This window comes from Mytilus galloprovincialis, chromosome 11 (assembly GCF_965363235.1).
Source record: "Mytilus galloprovincialis chromosome 11, xbMytGall1.hap1.1, whole genome shotgun sequence".
In the NCBI taxonomy this organism is placed as follows: Eukaryota; Metazoa; Mollusca; class Bivalvia; order Mytilida; family Mytilidae; genus Mytilus; species Mytilus galloprovincialis.
The window spans coordinates 81,139,228-81,163,332 of NC_134848.1; the positions used below are offsets into that span (position 1 = coordinate 81,139,228).

At 32.7% G+C, this 24,105-nt stretch overlaps 1 protein-coding gene across 7 annotated transcripts in view; it reads right to left on the reverse strand.

Annotated features, from left to right (window-relative positions):
• LOC143052885 (uncharacterized) overlaps positions 1-24,105 on the reverse strand; it is a 146,043-nt gene that overhangs the window by 71,172 nt on the left and 50,766 nt on the right. For 3 of the 7 annotated variants that reach the window (XM_076226034.1, XM_076226033.1, XM_076226032.1), the window contains one exon: positions 1,599-1,709. The exons of 2 other annotated variants lie outside the window; for them this stretch is intronic. In XM_076226034.1, the coding sequence (XP_076082149.1) occupies positions 1,599-1,709 (111 nt within the window). Of the gene's footprint in view, positions 1-1,598; positions 1,710-2,626; positions 3,044-16,882; positions 17,483-18,356; positions 19,084-24,105 lie in introns of those variants that run through there. 2 more of the 7 variants (XM_076226038.1, XM_076226036.1) reach the window with 2 other exon arrangements.

The following is a 24,105-nucleotide window of genomic DNA, read 5'->3' on the forward strand; positions in this document are numbered from 1 at the left end:
TAATATATAGTTTTAAGCTAAAATAATAATAAAACAATTCTAGTAAGTGTCACACCAAACAGTTAGCATGTAAAAAGGGGAGGTAATTCAGATTGGATTAGCTTGTAGAAAGGGGAGATAACTCACTTTGGATTAGGACAACACCAAGCATTATTTTCACTGTCTTTGTCAAGTTATAGCAACATTCTTTTTAGTTTATAAATCTTAGTATAACCAACATGTTTTTGGACAGACCTTTATATAATTTAATGGTCTGAAGGACCATGTAACTTCCATTATTCATAAATTCCTAATCAACAAACAACAAACTACAGACTTTGTTGATGTGACTGTATTACAGAAGTTGATAATTTTTAAAATTGTGGAGGATTTTGGTCAAATTTAATTCTGTGTGAAGCAATCGTTTAAATTTTTCATCAGTACACATACCTAACTGTGATATGAGTGGCATGAGAAATTAATTCTAAATAATACCTATTATAAAGCATGTTAAGATTTTAAATCAATATTATATTGGACATTCCTTTTTCTTGTAGCTCACTTAAAATTTGCATTTTTTTGACAATTCATGGTGTAAAACAGGATAAATTCTTAATACTTAAAATCCACTTTCCATAAATAATCTAAACTACATGTTACCTGATATAATACTTAACGATATCAAACAATAATTCTGACAGATTTCCAATATGGGGAAATGTAGTTAAAAATCACAAAGAGATTATTTAAACTCCATAGACGACATATTTGATGTTGTTTATCCATAATAATGTTATTTAGTTCACTTTTTTCCCTTGTAAAACTTTATCACTAGGAACATTACTATGAGATCCATTGAATTATTTACATAAAGGGTAGATAACTAGGATTTTACATATTGCAGCAACATGCATTTCCCATTTATTTACTATCTACAAATGCAAATTTACAATCAAGGTTTTTTTTACAAGAGTGGTTGATTATAAGAACTTATCAAAATTTGAAATTCAAATTTAAAAAGGTATAAAATTGAAATAGAATACAATTACAGATCCATGCTGACTGGTGCTTCTTGTCCTATTGAAACAAGGGTACGCTTTCCCCAAACTAAGTCATACTATAAATAGTTTCTAAATCATTAACTGGAGTAGAACATATGTTTCTGCATTTAGTCTTAGTCTTTAAATAAAATGTATCCCTTAGTTAATGTCTTTACAATTAGAGGCTTTGAAGAAAGAAATTATCTAAATTATCTGAGTGGTCCTTATATTACTTTATATCTTTACAATGTAAACCAACTTATTTTCCCGGATATTTTATTTCGAGTTTAAAAATACCCTTTCCAGTAAACTTCTTGGCTATTTAATTTTGCGATTTTCTAATTAACTTGATGTCTTTTTAATGAGGCAAGATCCAAGTTATACATATTCCTGACCATTTATATTCACGTTATTTTTCTTCTCACAAAAGTCAAAAAAAATAAATTGCTCAAGAAAATAAGTAGGTTTACAGTATCACTTTTCCATACAAATTAGTAGACAGAATTTGATGTGCTGGGGATTATTATTATGCAGTAGACAGAATTAAATGCTTGGTGTTGTCAGGTGAAGATAACCTACTCGGAGCTGTAATTCTATCAGATTATGACGGAGGCTATCTGCCTCTTCCTCAGCTGTTTTAGCAGCCTGCTCAGCTTCCTCTATTTTTTTCTGTATTTCGCCACTTTCTGCCTGTTAAAGCAAAGTTAGTTATGCTTCCTTATATCAGACAAACACAATTAAGGTAATCTCCTGAAACTTACACTTCTAATGACCTGAGGTTCAAGGTTCATTTCTATGACAACAACACATCAAGAAGTACCACTGGGAATCATTTCACAAAAAATCTTTCAACAAAATAACTCGTAAATTATAGACGTTTGAGTGTAATAATTTACGAACTATTGTCATACAATTTTTATGAAAAAAAAAATCCCAATATTTTGAAGGACTGCAATAACAAATATAGCTATTCAAGGTCGTTAAAAATTACCATTATTATCATTATTAATGGACTTGGTAATCATTCTTATAATGCTTAAATAAGGATCTACTAATAATATTGAAATAAACAAATATTCCAAGCAAATGTCAAAAAGCATAATCTAGCTTGGTTGTAACAAAATGTAAATCTCATCACCATTACTGTTTTAATTTCATAGCTTAAGATGCTTTTTGGTCTAAAAGAAAGATCACCTCTGTACAAAGAATTAACTAATTGATTTTTGGTGGTTATCCAATAAGTTGGAGGAAAGATAAGCATATAAAACAAGAGCCAGTAAAGCAAAAATTTGTTATATAGCTTCAACAAGTTTCTCAGACCTGTTTGTTCTCCTTTTCCAATGGATTACAATCTTTTAATTATTTGTGAACCATTAACAGGCCTGAGAACCCATCAGTTCTCCATTTAAGGAAAGCTAACTGGTGGACCATGTTGATGTTGCAAAACACATTTTTAGTAATTATAGCTAATTTGAATATCCACTACAAACCTTCATTTTCAAAACTCTGAGCCCTGATTGGTTAGCATAAATTATAAACCAAGTTCTCATTGGCTTATTTACTCACCATTTGAATAACGAAGAATTATAATTGGTCAGTTGTCTTACCTGTATCTGTATGATGTGGTAGCTTGGTGGGTTTATATCAATGGCTTGCCTTAGATCCATATACTGAACTAACTGCACAGCCATTTTGTACTTTATGATTCTTATCCAATCAAATCACAAGTTTAATGAAAAACCATCCAATCAAATTCAACACACAGAATTCATTTGTTCTTTCACATAAATTGGTTTATAACTCTTTCATGTCATATTATGCACTTTTTCAACAGAATGAGTAATTCTGTTTGTCTAACTGCTTTGAGTATGTAATTTATATATGAGTAATAAGTTGTACGATATTTGAGTTTATGTCTGAGATAAATTAAATATCGCAAAATGTCATCTAAACATAATTCTTCAATGTATCATCACAGAAAAGCAATTTAATCAGAAGTTTCTGAAATCTTCTGTGGGACAGCACTGCAATGGAAAAATGGGGTTAAAGTTCACAATGTTATAAGTAAAATCAATACTTTTTTTTTAAAAATTGATGACTTATCAAATTTAATTTTTAAATATGATCTATTTTGGATTTTAATATTGTATTGTGTTAGCACAGAACATTTTGTTTTTTATAATTTAACTACAGATTTGAGAATTAAAGCGCATTTTTTAAGTTAAAAACATGAAAGTGAAAGTTACTTTTGAGATAAAAACTATCTTAAAATTGAAGTCCCCCACTCTGGATTAGACTTTTGTATATTTAATCATTTTAATAGATTGCTCACAGATTTTGTAATCTTGAACTCTTATATTCAATGGTGTTAGTAATCTTGAACCCAGGGTAATAAATGTATTTGTATATTTAATATGGTATTTTATTTATTAAAGATTTCTCAGAAATTTAGTAATTTTGAACTGAGACGTATAACAAATTATACTTGTATATTTAATGTGGTATTCTAATGTCTATTTATTCACAGATTTATTAATCTTGAACTGCATAACATTTAACTGTGGTACATGTATTCTAATAGACATTAACTCACAGATCTAGTAATCTTGAACAGTATACTTTTAATCGAGATAGATGATTGATAACAAAGTGTATTGTAACATCACACACATCACACACACTTTTTTGTGAATATTTCTTCTATACAATACTTTAGAATACTTTTAAAAATACAGTTTATCCAAAACATAGATCAAACTTCCTTATCTCGCTATATATTCATTGTTATTGAAAAAACTGGCTCAATATATCCAACCACAAATAAAAACTTTGTCATTCATTCTAGTTGTTATATCATAGTACAATAAAATGTACTTATTTGTCTAATAAGTATTTGAATCCAATGAAAATTGTGATTTAGTCTGTTAGATCTATTGATAATATGTCATTCGACTATTGGTGATTAATAGAGCAATATACTGTATGAAATCAAGTATATTACTAACAAACCTTAGGTCAAGTTTTATTTTGTATTCTTGGGTTGCTGACCCTTGATGTCGATACTATGTTACATTTAATTCTAAACACTAATTCATACCAATTCACCCCCATATATAATTATCCATACATTTTCAAATAAGGTACTCTATCAGCCTACCCCAAGCAAATTGACCCCTAACGGTAAATAATTCACTGCCATATTTATAATAAGACCAGGTCTGTCTTTATTCTTCCTATCTTAAATCAACACAATTTAAAGTGCTATTTCAACTTAATTTTATGTAGAGACATAATCTACCTTAGAAATTCTCCCCAACAAAGTTCACCGTCAGAAGTTTGTAGAGTAAGGTGTTATGTCAATAGATAACTATTTAAATCACAGAATAATTTAAAAAAACAATATTTGTAGACTTAAGATCTGACTAATAAATCAACATCTAAAGAGCTTACAAGGCAATCCTTAGGGACAGGTACAATGTAGACCTAAATACATGTATATAGCAGTCCTAGGGACAGGCATATCATAGAATTACATACAGGTATACAACAGTCCTAGGGGCAGGTACAAATAGACCTATATGCATGTATACAACAGTCCTAAGGGACATGAACATGGCAAACCTACATACAGGTATACAACAGTCCTAGGGACAGGTACATTGTAGATCTACTTACATGTATACAAAAGTCAGGAGCAGGTACACTGTAGACATACATACAGGTTCAAAACAGTCCTTAGGGACAGGTACATTGTAGACCTACATACATGTATACAACAGTCCTTAGGGACAGGTACATCATAGACCTACATACAGATACACAATAGTCATAGGGACAGGTACATTGTAGACCTACATACAGGTATGCAACTGTCCTAGGGACAGGTACAATGTAGACCTACATACAGGTATACAACTGTCCTAGGGACAGGTACATTGTAGACCTATATACAGGTATACAACAGCCATAGGAACAGGTATAATGTAGACCTACATACAGGAACACAACAGTCCTAGGCACAGGTACAATGTAGACCTACATACAGGTACACAATAGTCCTAGGAACAGGTACAATGTAGACTTGCATTCAGTTGTACCCAACAGTCCTAGGAACAGGTACAATGCAGACTTGCATTCAGTTGTACCCAATAGTCCTAGGGACAGGTACAATGTAGACCTACATACAGGTATACAACAGTCATGGGGACAGGTACATTATAGACCTACATACAGGTATACAATAGTCATAGGGACAGGTGCATTGTAGACCTACAGACAGGTATACAACAGTCATAGGGACAGGTACAATGTAGACCTACATACAGGAACACAACAGTCCTAGGCACAGGTACAATGTAGACTTGCATTCAGTTGTACCCAATAGTCCTAGGGACAGGTACAATGTAGACCTACATACAGGTACACAACAGTCCTAGGAACAGGTACAATGTAGACTTGCATTCAGTTGTACCCAATAGTCCTAGGGACAGGTACAATGCAGACCTACATACAGGTATACAACAGTCATAGGGACAGGTACATTATAGACCTACATACAGGTATACAACAGTCATAGGGACAGGTGTATTGTAGACCTACATACAGGTATACAACAGTCATAGGGACAGGTACAATGTAGACCTACATACAGGTACACAACAGTCCTTGGAACAGGTACAATGTAGACTTGCATTCAGTTGTACCCAACTGTCCTAGGAACAGGTACAATGTAGACTTGCATTCAGTTGTACCCAATAGTCATAGGGACAGGTACAATGTAGACCTACATACAGGTATACAACTGTCCTAGGGACAGATACATTGTAGACCTATATACAGGTATACATCAGTCCTAGGGACAGGTACATTGTAGACCTACATACAGGTATACAACAGTCATAGGGACAGGTACATTGTACACCTACATACAGGTATACAACTGTCCTCGGGACAGATACATTGTAGACCTATATACAGGTATACAACAGTTCTAGGAACAGGTACAATGTAGACTTGCATTCAGTTGTACCCAACAGTCCTAGGAACAGGTACAATGTAGACTTGCATTCAGTTGTACCCAATAGTCCTAGGAACAGGTACAATGTAGACTTGCATTCAGTTGTACCCAATAGTCATAGGGACAGGTACAATATAGACCTACATACAGGTATACAACTGTCCTAGGGACAGATACATTGTAGACCTATATACAGGTATACAACAGTCATAGGGACAGGTATATTGTAGACCTACATACAGGTATACAACTGTCCTAGGGACAGATACATTGTAGACCTATATACAGGTATACAACAGTCCTAAGGGACCCTTACATTGTAGACCTACATACAGGTATACAACAGTCATAGGGACAGGTACATTATAGACCTACATACAGGTATACAACAGTCATAGGGACAGGTACAATGTAGACCTACATACAGGTATACAACAGTCCTAAGGGACAGGTACAATGTAGACGTATATACAGGTATACAACAGTCATAGGCACAAGTACAATGTAGACCTACATACAGGTATACAACAGTCCTAGGGACAGGTACAATGTAGACCTACATACAGGTATACAACAGTCCTAGGCACAGGTACAATGTAGACCTACATACAGGTATACAACAGTCCTAAGGGACAGGTACAATGTAGACCTACATACAGGTATACAACAGTCATAGGGACAGGTACAATGTAGACCTACATACAGGTATACAACAGTCCTAAGGGACAGGTACAATGTAGACGTATATACAGGTATACAACAGTCCTATGCACAGGTACATTGTACACCTACATACAGGTATACAACAGTCATAGGGACAGGTACAATGTAGACCTACATACAGGTATACAACAGTCCTAAGGGACAGGTACAATGTAGACCTACATACAGGTATACAACAGTCCTATGCACAGGTACATTGTACACCTACATACAGGTATACAACAGTCCTATGCACAGGTACATTGTACACCTACATACAGGTATACGCAAGTCCTAAGGACAGGTGCATTGTAGACCTTCATACAGGTATACAACAGTCATAGGGACAGGTACAATGTAGACCTACATACAGGTATACAACAGTCCTAGGGACAGGTACAATGTAGACCTACATACAGGTATACAACAGTCCTATGCACAGGTACATTGTACACCTACATACAGGTATACGCAAGTCCTAAGGACAGGTGCATTGTAGACCTTCATACAGGTATACAGCAGTCCTTATACAACTTTCCCATTGAAAATTGTAAGGGACCAAAAGGAGGCTTACTCGGTCAGTGAAATCAATAACTGAACTTAAAATTTCCAATAGAATTTGGCAATCAAAGGGAGGTTACCCAGTCAGTGAAATCAATAACTGAACTTACAACTTTCCCATAGCAAGGCAATCAAACCCAGTGAACTCTTTGGTGTATTGTAATTGTAAATTGGTCTTGACAATGTTATGATGAAGACAGGAAAGAAAATTAAATAAGTCCATTTAACAGATGGTTGAACTTACCTATAATTGATGATTGATTTTCTGACTGATCTTATTCAGTACTTAACTGACCAGTAATCAGGTGACAGATAGGCAATACAAAAATCAATGGAAGACAAAATTCTCTTTTCCAATTATTTGCTTTGAAAGTCAGTGGCCGATCCAGTGGGAGGGGGATTCTGGGGGTTGGACTCCCAATTTGGGGGGGACAATCAATGCATTTGAATGAGGTTTTATGGTTGGAACCCCTTTATCCTAGGTTGGGAACCCCTTTTTGAAAATGGCTGGTTCTGCCCCTGAGGTTGAATCTTATGCCTAAAGATAACTTTCAGACACTACATATAAAAACAAGAATGTGTCCATAGTACACAAATGCCCCACTCGCACTATCATTTTCTGTATTTAATGGACCGTGAAATTGGGATAAAAATTCTAATTTGGTATTTAAATTAGAAAGATCATATCACAGGGAACATGTATACTAAGTTTCAAGTTGATTGGGCTTCAACTTTTGCATTATTTCCTTGAATTTACAGTAATTTATTTTGAATCCCCTTTAATACTCTCTAATTAAAATCAAATTAATTCTATAAGACTGAGGCAACTGAATGGTGTGAGAACTTGTATGTTAAATGGTGGAAATATTGATGAAAGTCAAATCAATAAGGTCACTAAGCCACAAATGTTAAAACCAAATCAGTGTTTATTTTCTGGTACAAACTACAGTGTGACTATAAAACTCAAATTGTGTTTCTTTTCTTCAAAATATCCATGGAGAAAAACTATATGGATGGTTATAATTGGAACCCATATAAGAGAGCCTCGGAAGTGAAAGATACCAAAGGGATATCCAAACTCAAAACAGACTGACAATTATGCCATGGCAAAAAATAACCCACAGAAAACAGGGTGTGATCCCTGGTGCTCCTTATGTCACCTTCAGCCTTCAACAATGAGGAAAAGTCATACTGTACAGTCAGCTCTATAAAGCCTTCAACAGTGAGCAAAACTCATACTGTACAGTCAGCTCTATAGAGCCTTCAATAATGAGCAAAACTCATACTGTACAGTCCGCTATAAAGAGCCTTCAACAATGACCAAAACTCATACTGTACAGTCAGCTATAAAGAGCCTTCAACAATGAGCAAAACTCATACTGTACAGTCAGCTATAAAGAGCCTTCAACAATGACCAAAACTCATACTGTATAGTCAGCTATAAAGAGCCTTTAACAATGACCAAAACACATACTGTACAGTCAGCTATAAAGAGCCTTCAACAATGAGCAAAACTCATACTGTACAGTCAGCTCTATAGAGCCTTCAACAATGAGCAAAACCGATACTGTACAGTCAGCTATAAAGAGCCTTCAACAATGACCAAAACACATACTGTAGTCAGCTATTAAGAGCCTTCAACAATGACCAAAACTCATACTGTACAGTCCGCTATAAAGAGCCTTCAACAATGACCAAAACTCATACTGTACAGTCAGCTATAAAGATCCTTCAACAATGACCAAAACTCAAACTGTACAGTCAGCAATAAGGAGCCCAGACATGAGAAATGTGAAACAATTCAAACGGGAAATACTGAATTAAATGGTACTCTGTTATGTACTGTAGTAATTAAGGAAATAACTTTCATATCTTTTAATTGATTTCTTTGATGATATACTGATAATTTCTAACTAATTGAAAAACTGCATTTTTCTCAATCAATTCCAAAGTTTCTTTCCATAAAGTGCATTTAGTAATGATTTTGTCTATTTGTAGTGAGTTACATAACCTAATATCAAAACTAGAACTTAAGCTAAGCTTTTTAGGACAGATTTCAATATTTAATTTCATCATGCTCCAACTGGTTATTCTTACAAAATAACATTTTAATTATTTAGAGTTTACTAATCTAAAAATAATCTTTAAAATAGCAGTGCAGTCATTTGAGAAAATCAGTACTATCAACGAGGGTGGTAAAGGGTTATTTTCTGGCAATGTGTTTTGGCGTTTTTATTTCACTTGCAGCCGTCAGAAAGGTTCCTTATTCACCATGTTTCGTGAAATTGGTAAAAAGGTCAATGTTCAATAACCATTTTAATTGTTCGTTTATCATGAATTGGCAATTTTGTTTCAAGTTCTTCTGTGCAAGTACTCCCCCCCCTTTAAGCCCCTCATCAACATTATGTTGGTTTTATATTCTGCTGTTACCCAACTTTTCAAGGATTCTCATTAAACACCTTAAAACCCTTTTGTTCTCCTGTTTGAATGGTTTTACACTAGTCATTTTTGGGCCCTTTATAGCTTGCTGTTTGGTGTGAGCCAAGGATGTGTGTTGAAGACTGTATTTACCTATAATTGGTTTACTTTTACAAATTGTGACTTGGATGGAGAGTTGCTTCATTGGCACTCATACCACATCTTCTTTTATCTATTTTAACCTTGCTGAGATATTACTGAATATTTCATTGTCATGTCTTTTTTCCTGATAATTCTTTTAATTCAGTAAAACATATATATTTTAACCCTTAATTGTAAAATTACCAACTTCTTTCTTTTTCATTGAACTTGTTTCTTTTTGATTGAACTTTAAGTTTATATAAGAGTTATGTCCCCTTAAATCTGACAACGGTAACCATAGAAATTGTCTCTTCAGTTGACAGAGCAGGGGGTAATAATAATCATATGTAAGAGTTATGTCCCCTTACATCTGACAAAGGTAACCATAGAAATTGTCTCTTTAGTTTACAGAGCAGGGGGTAATAATAATCATATGTAAGAGTTATGTCCCCTTACATCTGACAAAGGTAACCATAGAAATTGTCTCTTTAGTTTACAGAGCAGGGGGTAATAATAATCATGTGTAAGAGTTATGTCCCCTTACATCTGACAAAGGTAACCATAGAAATTGTCTCTTCAGTTTACAGAGCAGGGGGTAATAATAATCATATGTCAATAGTTAAACTGTCACCATTTAAATGATTTGATATTCTTTTAAAAGAAATAAAATTAAATACATGTATAATTTATTCATTAGTTTTAAATGGACCTGAAACTGCTGTTTATTCTGTGTTTATAATTAGTATTTAAAATCTGTCTTTGACATTTAAAACCACTTACTGGGTAACTTTATCATGGTCTACTAATTAGCATTGTAATTAAATCAGACAGTGGAATATTTAATGATTTAAATGGGGGAAAATGTCTCTTTGTAAATATACTGTATGTGTATCAACAATAAAGGGTTCTGTGTTAACGTTTTTGTTAGTGTGTGACCTAGCAGAAAATACTAAGTTTCTTGAGAACTTTACTTAAATTAAATGCATAATACTCATTCTTGCCACTTCTTACAGGCTTTACGAAAATTGGAAATTATGGAGATTAAAATAAAATTTCAATTATGCATTTTTGAAAAATAAACAGCAACCATATGACAGGCCGATGTAAAGAATATTTATAAGGCCATGTCAGTTTATCACATCAGGTTTTATGCATATAATTAACAACACAAAAACTATATTGTCATGGAATTTTCTCTGATATTACTTTATGAAAGTAATAAAAGAACCATCGAAAACAGACTAAATAATTATAAAGAGCATAAAAATGACATATTAAAATTACAAAGTATGACGACCACTGATCAATGTCTTTTGTACTTATCACTTTCTTTTTCGGACAAAAAAGTTGTCGCTGAGTAAAAGATTCAGGGGAAAAAAAATTGTTATTGTGTTTGCTTTTATAAAATTTTAATTATTTATATTCTATCGTCAAAGCGTATTCTTTCTTTACGTATATAATTAATGGGAACGAACGAACATTATATATGGTCTACATATAAATGATTCAATACAAAAGCATTAGATTAATAATTTATCTTTAGTATTGGTAAATTTTATTTGCATTGAAAAACTTATACAAATAATCAAAGAAATTATAAATAAAATTGTCCATTGACTAGCCCGTTGGTGAAATCGTTTATTTACATGACATAATCGGTGAAAAGAAGAGTACATTCAAATATTCTCAAACAACAATTAATCTCCAAAAAGTTTTTGTAAGAGTAGGCTCTTGAATAAAGTACAAATAATATTTTGTTATCAGACCTTGGGTCTACATTTTATTGAATACATAGTAAAAAAAAATGCACTTATGTAATTGTATAAATTGATTTCATAACAGAAAATGTAAAAAATGCAGAAATTAGATTTACAATTTTCAATAAATTTTAAATGCATATATATTGTTTTAGTAATCAATATTGATATATTAATGGTTTTAAGGTACAAATATAAATATTATTACGCAATGGAAAGCAATTCACATTATTTTTTGAGAATTATCTCAGGGTTTGTCATATTGTTATATGAAGAGCAAATATGTCACACTACATTCCAGTAGGTCCCAACCCAGGATAAAGGGCAGGGGTGTGTGTGTGTATTCCAACTATATGTCCCCATTCAAATTCATTGATCGTCCAAAAAAAGGGGGTTCTAACCCCTGCAAAACCCCCCTGGATCTGCCACTGCTAGTTTAAATAACCTTTTTGATTTTATTTAGGGCAAACTCTGCAATGCAATCTGACAACAAACTCACTCATAATTAAAAACATATAATATTGATATATAAATACTCCACATACCAATATTGTCCTATACATTAAAGCTCCCCTTAAATTTATAAGAGATTATTTCTAGTGTGGGGGATAAGATTTCTCACTGATTTCTGACAGATTATTAGTGATAGCTTGGATAGTATTACAAGGGTCCTACTATCAAGGGAGAAATCATTAAGTCACCTTTATCTTATCCATTTGATCTAGGGCAGTGATGGTATAGGGGGATATTTAAAAAAAACTTTAGATATATCAAAATGACAATGCAGATCTTGTCTTGTGAAATTCATTGGAAAAAACTTAGTCCTGTTATGAACTTCTTTTAAAGTCATTTTTGTGTTTAATTAGGTTTTTGAAAGGCCTCTATTAGGAAATGACCAGATTGTTTCAAGGAGGAGTGCACTCCTGGTGAAAAGTTTGTAAATCATTTTGGGAAGTTTATACCCTTGAGCAAAACAAGTACAATGTATTCTTGCAGGGGGACAGTTTGCTGCCATGGTAAAATGTGAAATTTCTCTTTGTTATTTTCTAAACTCCTTTTATCTTATTTATGTAGGGCCAATTTCAATAAATGGAGACTGTAAAAAAGAAGATGTGGTAAGATTGCCAATGAGATAACTCTCAATAAGAGACCAAAATGACATAGAAATTAACAACTGTAGGTCACTGTACGGCCTTCAAGCCCATACCACATAGTCAGTTATAAAAGACCCTGAAATGACAATGTAAAACAATTCAAACGAGAAATGTGTCTATGAGCCAACAACATAATGCCCTGCAAAAATGATAAATTCAGCTGTTTGTATGTTTACAAAGGGACATTTCTCATGAACATTGAAAGTGGAAAGTAGAGACAGATAGCACAGACAAGGGTTACTTATTAACACTTAAAGCCATATCCACTAGGACAGGGACATAGAAGTGGCTCATGGAATTAAGTAGGGACAGACATGAGGGACAGCTAGGGGTTACTTATTAACACTTAAAGCCATATCCACTAGGACAGGGGCATAGAAGTGGCTCATGGAATTAAGTAGGGACAGACATGAGGGACAGCTAGGGGTTACTTATTAACACTTAAAGCCATATCCACTAGGACAGGGGCATAGAAGTGGCTCATGGAATTAAGTTGGGACAGACATGAGGGACAGCTAGGGGTTACTTATTAACACTTAAAGCCATATCAACTAGGACAGGGGCATAAAAGTGGCTCATGGAATTAAGTTGGGACAGACGGGACGGACATGGGTTAAATTTAACACTTAATGTCCCCTCCAGTGTACAGCAGGGTCGTAAAAATGGTTCAAGTAAATTAGTTATTTTACAGAATATGATTTTAAAGGATCATTTCAGGTACTAAGAAACTTTTGGTTGTTGACTATATTAAGTCTATATGATTATTAATGACATGACAACCATATTGTATAATAATACCATAAGTGATCTTTTTAATTCTGAAAGCTGATACCTCAGTCTTTTATAAACCAAGGACAACTTGGCTACTCCATTTAAAGTATGATATTATGAAATGATCTAACAAGAATGAGTTTGTATCTTTGTATAACTTGTCAATAGACCAAGGACAAAAGCAAAGAATCTAAGTCAGAAACATATATCTAAAGTCAATAACAGAAAATAAAACTGTCAATAGATATTTTAAATTGATTATGATTTTCTTATAAGGTTCAAGAGACTTCTAATTTGTAAATTAGCACCATGCCAACTCTTATTATTATTATGCTGTATTAAAAACATTGGATCATATCAGGGTCCAGTTGTTCAAAAGTGTCGTGAAATTTAACGATGATTAAGCCTAACGAGTCGTTAAATCGTAACGCAGTCACTAACTAATCAATGCGTTAAATATTGTTGTTAAAAAAATGTTAACAACAATGTTAGTTAACGCAGTGTTAAAATTTAACGATGTGATTAAAAAATTAAAATTCCCACAATTCTTTGAAAAATTGGTGTCAAGGTTTCAAACTACTGTGGATTCATTTATTTTTTGTGAGTACAAATTTTTCATGGTTGGAGGAAAACATCGCAAACTTGTGGATAGTGAATTTCATGAATTTGGCATTCTCTGCATTATCCACATTATAGCTCATAGAAAATTTGTTGAACATTTGAATTTGTAGTTCACCTTTAAACACGAAACCCATGAAAATCACCCAAGAGAAAACGAAAACGGGATCCATCGGGATCCCAATGCAATCCCGGTGAAATTGTCGGGATAAGCCGTGATAAGCATCTGGAGGCGGGATCCCATTCGGGATAAATATCTGAAACTGGGATCCCATTCGGGATAACTGTCTGAAGCCGGGATTCCAGTCAAGATGAAACGGGATAAATATCGGACACTGGGATCCCAATCGGGGTAACTGTCTGAAGCTGGGATCCCAATCGGAACTGTTTAAAGCCGGGATCCCAATCGGGATGACTGTCTGAAGCTGGGATCCCAGTCTAGTTAAAACTGGAAATTGTATGAACAATATATTATGTTGTTGAAAATATGTAAGTGTTTCTGTGGTCGGGTTGTTGTCTCTTTGACACATTCCCTACTTCCATTTTTAATTTTAATTTTATTGGTGTTAATTAACAATGCGTATGACACCAAAGCTGTCAGTTGAAGCCAATCACATTTAAGTGTCACTTAATATTCAGTTTGACAGATATTAATAAGTCAGAAAAATGCCGAGATTTTCGCGATAAAAATGGCAGGGCGTCCGAGAAATGTCAACGAGTGTTTAGCCAGAAAAGCTTGGGCGTTTCTGTTGTTCCCCAAGTTCCCATAAGTGCGTTTCTATTAGTTGTCGTCCGGCATCAATGATAAGATAATGATCGACATCGTAAAACTTTGATTTCTCAACTTATGTAAACTGTAAAAAATCATAACCACGTGCTTTGTTTTCAACTGTACTGCCGCGGGACAGTTCGACCCTAGAAAATACTGACTACTGTCCTAAATAATGCGGCCACTATCTTATCCGCATGCACCATGTGCCGATTAATAAAGTATAATTTTCTTATATTTAGTAAAAACTGGCCAGTAATTAATACTTTTGATCACTTTTATGCGATACCCTTAATTTATTTATAATACCGTTACGGAGACAGATCAACTTGGCCGATATAATTTGGGGCGAGATTGTCACGTCCACGTTTGTGTACTGGTAAAAACGTCATCAAAATTTGTTTACGCTGAATTATGGACAGGACGAAGATGAAGATGTTTTCAGATAAGTGCATTAATAATTTAATTTAACATGTGTACATGTGCATATAATGATTATAAAAATAATTTATTGAGGAACTATGATTTGTATGGTTTTTATCTGAGCAAATCAACATCAGAAAGTCTGAAACTGAAAGCATAAACTGAAAATATATTTATTTTTAACATTTACAATGAATAAACTTGTTAACTTGTCACATAACAGGCATAAATAGTAGGTATGTCAAAATTTAATTCAGTTGTGTGTATGTTTATTTGGTGAAAATAATAAGTCGCTATAGTTATTTATCGTCAGGGGATAAAAAAGGGGGAAGGTAATTAATTTGCCAAAAAATTAAAATAACCTTCCAAGACTTCATAATTATTTGGACTAGCTTCCAATCTACTGTATTCTATAAACATTAAACATGCAATAATATTTCTATTGAATTTGTTGCTTCAAAACGTATTGAACAAATGATTCTTTGTGGATTTTTTTGATACTTTTAGGGGATATACTGATCTTTTTAAATGGAGCTTCCAACGAAACAGATTGCATGCAGATATTCCAGTTACCATAATTTACTCAGCAATTCTAGTTGGAAGTACAGAGACAGCAAATTGATTAACAGAAAGGAAAACATGACATGTATCCTTTTGCATAAATAACCCAGGATTCCCAGTGGCAGTGCAATTTAAATTGGTGCATGTATATCCTGCTGGTATTTATTTTTGGGATCCCGCTTTTTTTTCCGGGAATCCTAGTATATTTCCACTGGGATTTACATCGGGATCCCGCTTCTTTTACGGGAATCCCGAAATTTATCACAATACATTTACATCGGGATCCCGCTTATTTAGCGGGAATCCCGAAATTTTATCCCAGTGGGATCCCAATCAAAATCCCACAATATCCCAGTGGGATCCCACCTAATTCCACCGGGATAAAATTTCGGGAATCCCGGACTTTTGGCGGGATTCCCGAAATTTTATCCCGGTGGAATTAGGTGGGATCCCACTTGGAATCCCATCAAAATTCCAGCCGGGATTCCAGTGGAATTCCAGATTTATTTTCTCTTGGGCAGTATACAACAAATAAAAATGAATCAACAGTGGCCTTGAGGAATCACCTAGCTCTTTATAGTAAACTTTCTGTTTCAAACTACATCTCAAAACGTCAAAGATACAAACAAGTAAAGATTACTATTTGAACTTTATCAATGAGCAAACATTTGTTTTACTGCTACAACCATAACTGAATCTGTGAGTTTTTATCTATACTGAATCTGTGAGATTTTATCCTTATTTATCTTCATTTCAATCACATCCTATTTAATGTAAAATTTATGATTTTTAAAACACTATTCCTGAATTTTAAACATTTTATTATTCACTTTTTATATGATACCTTTTAATAATTTCATTTTTTTTTTTCATTTCAAATATTTCTTGTTTTTATAAGAATAACTTTTCCTCTTAAATTTTAATAAATTTTGATATTTTGTCCTACAATTGACCTTTGGTCACTAATTTACCTTATTGTTTTACCTGTTGTCCCTGTATCAGTCGCACTTCACTGAACACAAAATCTTATCTATCCAATACACAATTCTCTAATTTCCATGAATATTTTATCCATTTATCAGAACTAAAATCCAATTATTCTCTAAATCCACAACGAAATCTTATATTCCAAAAGTATGTAAAAGGTACACCATAGAAATCCAATATCTGATCCGTGTCAAAATTCCAATCTTTCACAAAAGATGATAATTTTGCATAAAAAAGCAAACAGATCGTTCATAATATTATTAAAAATAGATCGTTCAAGTAGTCACTGATTAAAACAGAAGACTTGGTCACAAGAATGTTTGTATAAAGCCACTTATAACTGACAAATTATAAATCTTCATTGATCTAAAGATTTTAACATACGGACAATCTTAATGTGTTTTTGTATCGGATTAAGGGACAATGATTTAATCGATGACACCGTCACATGCAAACTCGCTCCGATCAAATTGCTCTTTCCATTAAAGGCTGTTCCACAAACAATAGTACCCGCTGATGCAAGGATCTTAATTAACAACTCTGAGATCTTTTATGCTTGGCTGCATTCATGTCTTTTTCAATAACTGTTAAAATTATGAAAAAAAATCTTTAAAGTTAATCAAATTGATTATTAAAGGATAAAAATCAAATTTAAACGGACTATACTATTTCACTTTATTTATTAATAACGATTAAATTCAATGAAGTTTTCTAATGGTCAAACTATAAAGTAAATTCAATATTTCGTTGTCAAGTGTCAACGATGGGATTATCTTCACAGAATCAGTGCTTTTGTTTGTTGTCTATTGATAAAAACCAAGACTTTTAAGATTTGTTTAAATAAAACTAAGTTAATGAGGCGAATCCAATTAAAATGTGCTACGATCACGTAACAAGAGAACAGGATTCATTGATTAAGCAATCACTACAAGTACAAATGGAAAGACCAGAACTTATTTGCATAAATATAAAATCGTTATTGTATATTGTTATTGCATTAATAAACTTGATTTTGACTCGGTCAATTACTCAGAGAAATTCTACAGAAATTAATTTGATGACTTTAGTTCAATTAATGATGAATTCATTCAATGACTTTAACCATAACTTCTGCTCTTAGCAACCAAGCATGTAAAAGTTTAAGATCTATATTTAGCCTCTGCTGAATGTTTTTCTTTCTAATAATAATTTTAGCATCAAAATCTTTTTCACTTAACAACCAAAATTTTCAAATCTGCAATATTTGTTGAGCACTTTTTCTGTGAACAAAATCCTTTTAAATAGTCCCTGCTTAATGTCTATTAAAGAACTAATTAGTCAGAGTAACTATGGCAATGACAAAATGTCAGTCCATTGACCAATTTTCTTAAATTTGAACAGAATTAAAAAAAAAAAGAGATCTATAAAAAAAAATAGTTGAATTTCCATTGAATGCTGACAAATTATCAAATAACAAACCTTAAACAAACAAGAAGTAATCCCAGTGTCAATACATCATAATCCTAAAGTCTGGGGGGTGAATATGACACGCTATTTAATTCTTCTTTGTCTTAATAATAACACCTAAAGTATTATGCAAATTTCAATTTTTATAAATCCAAGTTAAGAATTTTACACATGCATTATCAGCCAGATTTTTGTTTTTGAAATTATCTATTTAATACACAAATTTAACTTTAAAGTTGTAGATATACCTAATAGCTTGGTAATCGTTCTCTCTCTAAACGCATTAATCATACGAAAGGACAATTTGTATAGGAATTATTCCAAGTAAACTTCAACACTAGTCTGATGTAAACGGCCACTTCTTATAGCACATTTATAATATTAGGTAATCACTGTCTTCAATGTTTGGACTAACCAAACTTCACTCCATAATATTTGCACTTAATTCTGTAAGCTTTGCACTTTATTCCCCAGAAAATTTAAGGTGGTTATTATTAGAGAGTACAAGTCAAACATTTGTTAGTAAAATAAACACTAATAGAGATTTCTTGTACAATCTAGAACATCTATCCTAGTTTCATTAGGAAGTAATATTAAAGCATGTAAAATTTCTTTTTTCACTATCTATTCTTTTCTTTGAACATCAAGTCTATGCATTTCTTTCCTCGAAGTATTACAGAGATTGTACCCTGTAAGATTTATCTATATACTCCTCCCTCAAGGCCTTTAACTTAGATTGTACACGGTAAGAATTACAGCTATACCCTATTTCCCCTAGGCTATGATGGGGTACTAAACGTAAGATTGAGTATATCTTTAACACCAATATTTATCTTGAACTTGTCTAGTTACGACTCAAATTGTCCTCCCAAATTATCTTGTAGTTTGGTCTTGATTTATTCTTATTTAAATTAGTATTTAATTTAACATGTAAACATACGGTAAAGGTTTATTCAAATTATTCTTTAAATATTTGTTGTTTGTTACAATAGATATTTGATACCTTCAACAAATCAGTCAAGGCATATACAACATGTATTGATTTCTTACTGAATATCATTGTGATAATGACGTGGGGTACACAAAAAGGAGGAGGGCGACTTTTATTTACTGAATGGAATATATCATTGTGATGATAGTGTGGGGTACACAAAAAGGGGGAGGGAGACTTTTATTTACTGAATGGAATATATCATTGTGATAATAGTGTGGGGTACACAAAAAGGGGGAGGGCGACTTTTATTTACTGAATGTAATATAGTATTGTGATGATGGTGTGGGGTACACAAAAAGGGGGAGGGAGACTTTTATATATCATTGTGATAATAGCTTCGGATACACAAAAAGGGGGAGGGCGACTTTTATTTACTGAATGGAATATATCATTGTGATGATAGTGTGGGGTACACAAAAAGGGGGAGGGAGACTTTTATTTACTGAATGGAATATATCATTGTGATAATAGTGTGGGGTACACAAAAAGGGGGAGGGCGACTTTTATTTACTGAATGTAATATAGTATTGTGATGATGGTGTGGGGTACACAAAAAGGGGGAGGGAGACTTTTATTTACTGAATGGAATATATCATTGTGATAATAGTGTGGGGTACACAAAAAGGGGAGGGAGACTTTTATTTACTGAATGTAATATATCATAGTGATAATAGTGTGGGGTACACAAAAAGGGGGAGGGAGACTTTTATATATCAGTGTGATAATAGTTTGGGGTACACAAAAAGGGGGAGGGCTTCTTTTATTTACTGAATGGAATATATCATTGTGATAATAGCATGGGGTACACAAAAAGGGGAGGGCTTCTTTTATTTACTGAATGGAATATATCATTGTGATAATAGCATGGGGTACACAAAAAAGGGGGAGAGCTTCTTTTATTTACTGAATAGAATATATCATTGTGATAATAGCATGGGGTACACAAAAAAGGGGAGGGCTTCTGTTATTTACTGAATGGAATATATCACTGTGATAATTGCTTGGAATACACAAAAAGGGGGAGGGCTTCTTTTATTTACTGAATGGAATATATCATTGTGATAATAGTGCAGGGTACATAAAAAGGTGGAGGGCGACTTTTATTTACTGAATGAAATATATCATTGTGATAAGTTTGGGGTACACAAAAAGGTGTACTATCTTATATAATTCAAATAGAATTGCTTTATTTCATTTAATTGTATAGAACTTGTACAATAAACAGATAATCTATGGTTTATTTGAGAATAGAAATTGTTTGTGTACAAGCATAATGCTATTTTCAAACTAGATGCGTCAAAGCGACACGAATGGCCCCGTCCCAAAAAGTTGAAAAATCTGCAATTTCAATAACACATGTGGACACAAACATGATGGTAGTCTCACATATCAAATATCAGCTCAAAATCTGGAGGGGTATAGAACAAAAATCCGTATAACTTAATGATTTTCAATAATTTATCGAAGTCCAAAGCCTGTAATTTCAGCAAAAATTAGCGAAGCGGAACAAATCTTATACTTGATCTGTATCTCATCATGGTTAACTTACATATCAAAAACCAGCCCAATATCTGAAGGCGTTTTGAAAAAAAATCTGTATAATGGTTTGTTAAGGAATGACAGAATGAAGGATTATGAAGGAATTTCGGAATTACATAATTATGGAATGGACAAGGGTAAAACTATATGGCACCGACAACTTCGTTTTCTTAAATTTCAAGAGTAAATGAAAAAAAAAATTTAAATATTTTACATAAATGTTTCCTTAAAATTTCTTAACAATTGGTCATCAACATACTACACACCTCCCCAGCACCGCTAGCTTATTAAACTTTGTGCTGGACTAAAATAATCATACATCTGAACTATTCATAAAGTTTCCCCAACAAAGTACCTCAGACTTCTTAAATAGACAGTTTCAGATTAATCTTTAGTCAATTAAATCCATTCAAATAATATCAAAGGGTCATACATTTAATGTGATTAACTATATATAAGTATTATCTTTCCCAAATATAGTTATCTCCCCTTAGTGACTTTATAATGGAATCTTAGCATCATAAAAAAAAATAAAAAATATCAAAAAACAAAAACAAAAACAATTGTTATGTAAACAGCAATTGACATTTTCTGAAAACATTTTAAATGATAAATAAAGTGACCTAGGTTTCTATGGACCTCATTAATAAATTAACAATTTCAACAAAAAAACACTTATAGATATAGGAAGATTTGTCAATCACATTAAAAGTATTAAAGAGGAATTTAAGAAAACCTGTCTATAGTTTAAGACTGACCTCTTATTAATATAACATGTAAATATTATTCTAGTCTGAATTGGGACAATATCCCTAAATTGCGCCTTGAAATGAGGAACTCAAAAGTCATGTGTAAACAAAAAATCTGTGTGTAGTGATATTTGACACTTTTCTATGAGAAACAAATGACTGAGCTTAACCATTTGTGTTAATTTAGAAAGTAGAAGAACACAGAATAAATGTGTAAAATCTATGGAGCTATAAAATGTGTTGAAAGTATCAAATTTTCAAAGAACTTATTGTGTTAAAAATGGGATTTTTTACCATGAGGAGCCGCATCACAAAAGGATACTCGGGGTTTGCTAATTTAGGGAAAAAGTAATCTCACTTCGTACCCCAAAAATTTAACCACATGTGTCAAAATGTCTCAGCTTCGAAACGAGCTTTCACACATATCCAAGTTAAAGATATGGACTGAGCAACAGAAGAAAACGTTACCACTACCGCCTATGGAAAAACTAATACGCAACTTGACACAATTGATTTACATTTGACATTTTAGGGCCTTTTATAGCTGACTATGGGCTTTATGAAGCTGACTATGTGGTATTCTCTATGCCTACTGTTGAAGGTCTTAAGTGACCAATAGTGATTTTAATTTCTATGTCATTTTGGTCTCTTGTGAAGAGTAAATGTCTCATTGGCAATCATACCACATCTTCCTTTTTATATCTTTTGGGTTTTTTTTGGCGTACAGTTGCTGTCTGATTGACATATAACCGAACTATTTCTTTACTGAATAATTAACATCAAAATTTTCCTGAATCCTCATAATGAAGGTTACCCGTGATTAATATAAAAAAAAATATCAATCATATGCTGCTACTATGGAATCTATCTAATATTGGGATTACAGGCATCCTTCATTTATTGATTACCGATATTTAATATAAAACACAGACTTAATAACGGGATTCTAATAACATAGCGTGCACAAGTGCTCTGCAATGATACAATTTAAATTACATATTGTTTAATATTACGTAAGTATCCAAGCTGAATGTTATTATCAATAATATTACAAATTTTTATGATATTTTTTTTTTTAATTTCAAAAGATTTTGACAAGTTGTTATTAAACAGAAGTGCAATATATTTTTTTCATTTCTAGTTCGATTTTAATAATAGTTATTTTTACCATTTCAATTTGTTTCATAAAAGTAATTTGAAATCCTATGAGTTTTTCAATTGGTTTAAACACATTTTAGGTACTTTTTATGCTCATATTTGAACAAGATTGTCATATTTCAAACATAATAAACACCCCTGTTACTAATTGATTTCTATACTTTTCAGAGAAGTTTTATTTATTATACCACTGCACAGTTTAAAAAGTGCAATTTATGGTAAAGTTCTTTTAACAAACACTGCCTTATCAAATTAAGCTTAATTCAGTTATCATATACGCCCTCTACAATGACCTTGGCTGATATATCATTACATAAAGCACACTATGATTTTAGCCCACTACAATGCCCTTGACCGATCTCAATAGTACAGTCATCATATTTAGTCCACTACAATGCCCTTGACTGATCTCTATAATACAGTCATCATATTTAGCCCACTCTTATGCCCTATGGCCTGATCTCTATCATACAGTCATATAAAATTATTCCATTTATCAGAGGCAAAATATTATATTTTCCTCTGCCTTAATTAGGGAACTTAGAAATCATTTCTAAATTGTGATGAGGCTAGTATTTTCAAGTGCAACATTAATAGGCAGTGAACATTGTGAACAGACATAAAGCAACAAAAAACCTATAGTTCTTGGTCTAAAAATATTCCCCTAATTTTATTTTTAATCATTTTGAAAATCCAATATCTTAAACCTATAGTTTTTGGTCTAAAAAATATTAAGCTAATTATTTTTTTAATTCTAATAAAATACCATTTTGAAAATCCAATATCTTAAGTCTCTAACTCAAAATGACAACTTATTGTTGTCTTCGGTAGAAAATATTGTAGTTTGCAATCTTAAAATAAAGCATGTTTTCCTTAATAAGCAAGAGTTATCTTCCATTGAATGTTATAATTAATTAACTACAGTCTACTTTTATCTCGTAAATCTTTTTTTCTCCACAGACATTTAACTTTACTTTTTCTTTAATGTATTTCTGTAATCCATTGTTAACTTTAAATTCCCTTCAAACATAAAATGAAGAAAATACTACAGTTTTATCCCTCTCTTGTGCCCCCTAGCTTGTGACCCCTAGCTTTTGTGCTGATGATAAGCGATAAAACAGTTAACACACAAGTGTCCTAACTTTTACCCATAATTTAATGTCCTCCCACTGCTGAAAGAAAAGATGTTCAGTGACTTTTAATTGATAGCCCGAATCACTATAGAATAGTACAAGTTTGATTGTCTATATATATATATAAAACAGCTGACAATTAAGTCCTTTGAAACTGAAAACAATTTTCTCTTGCTCTTCTGTATTTT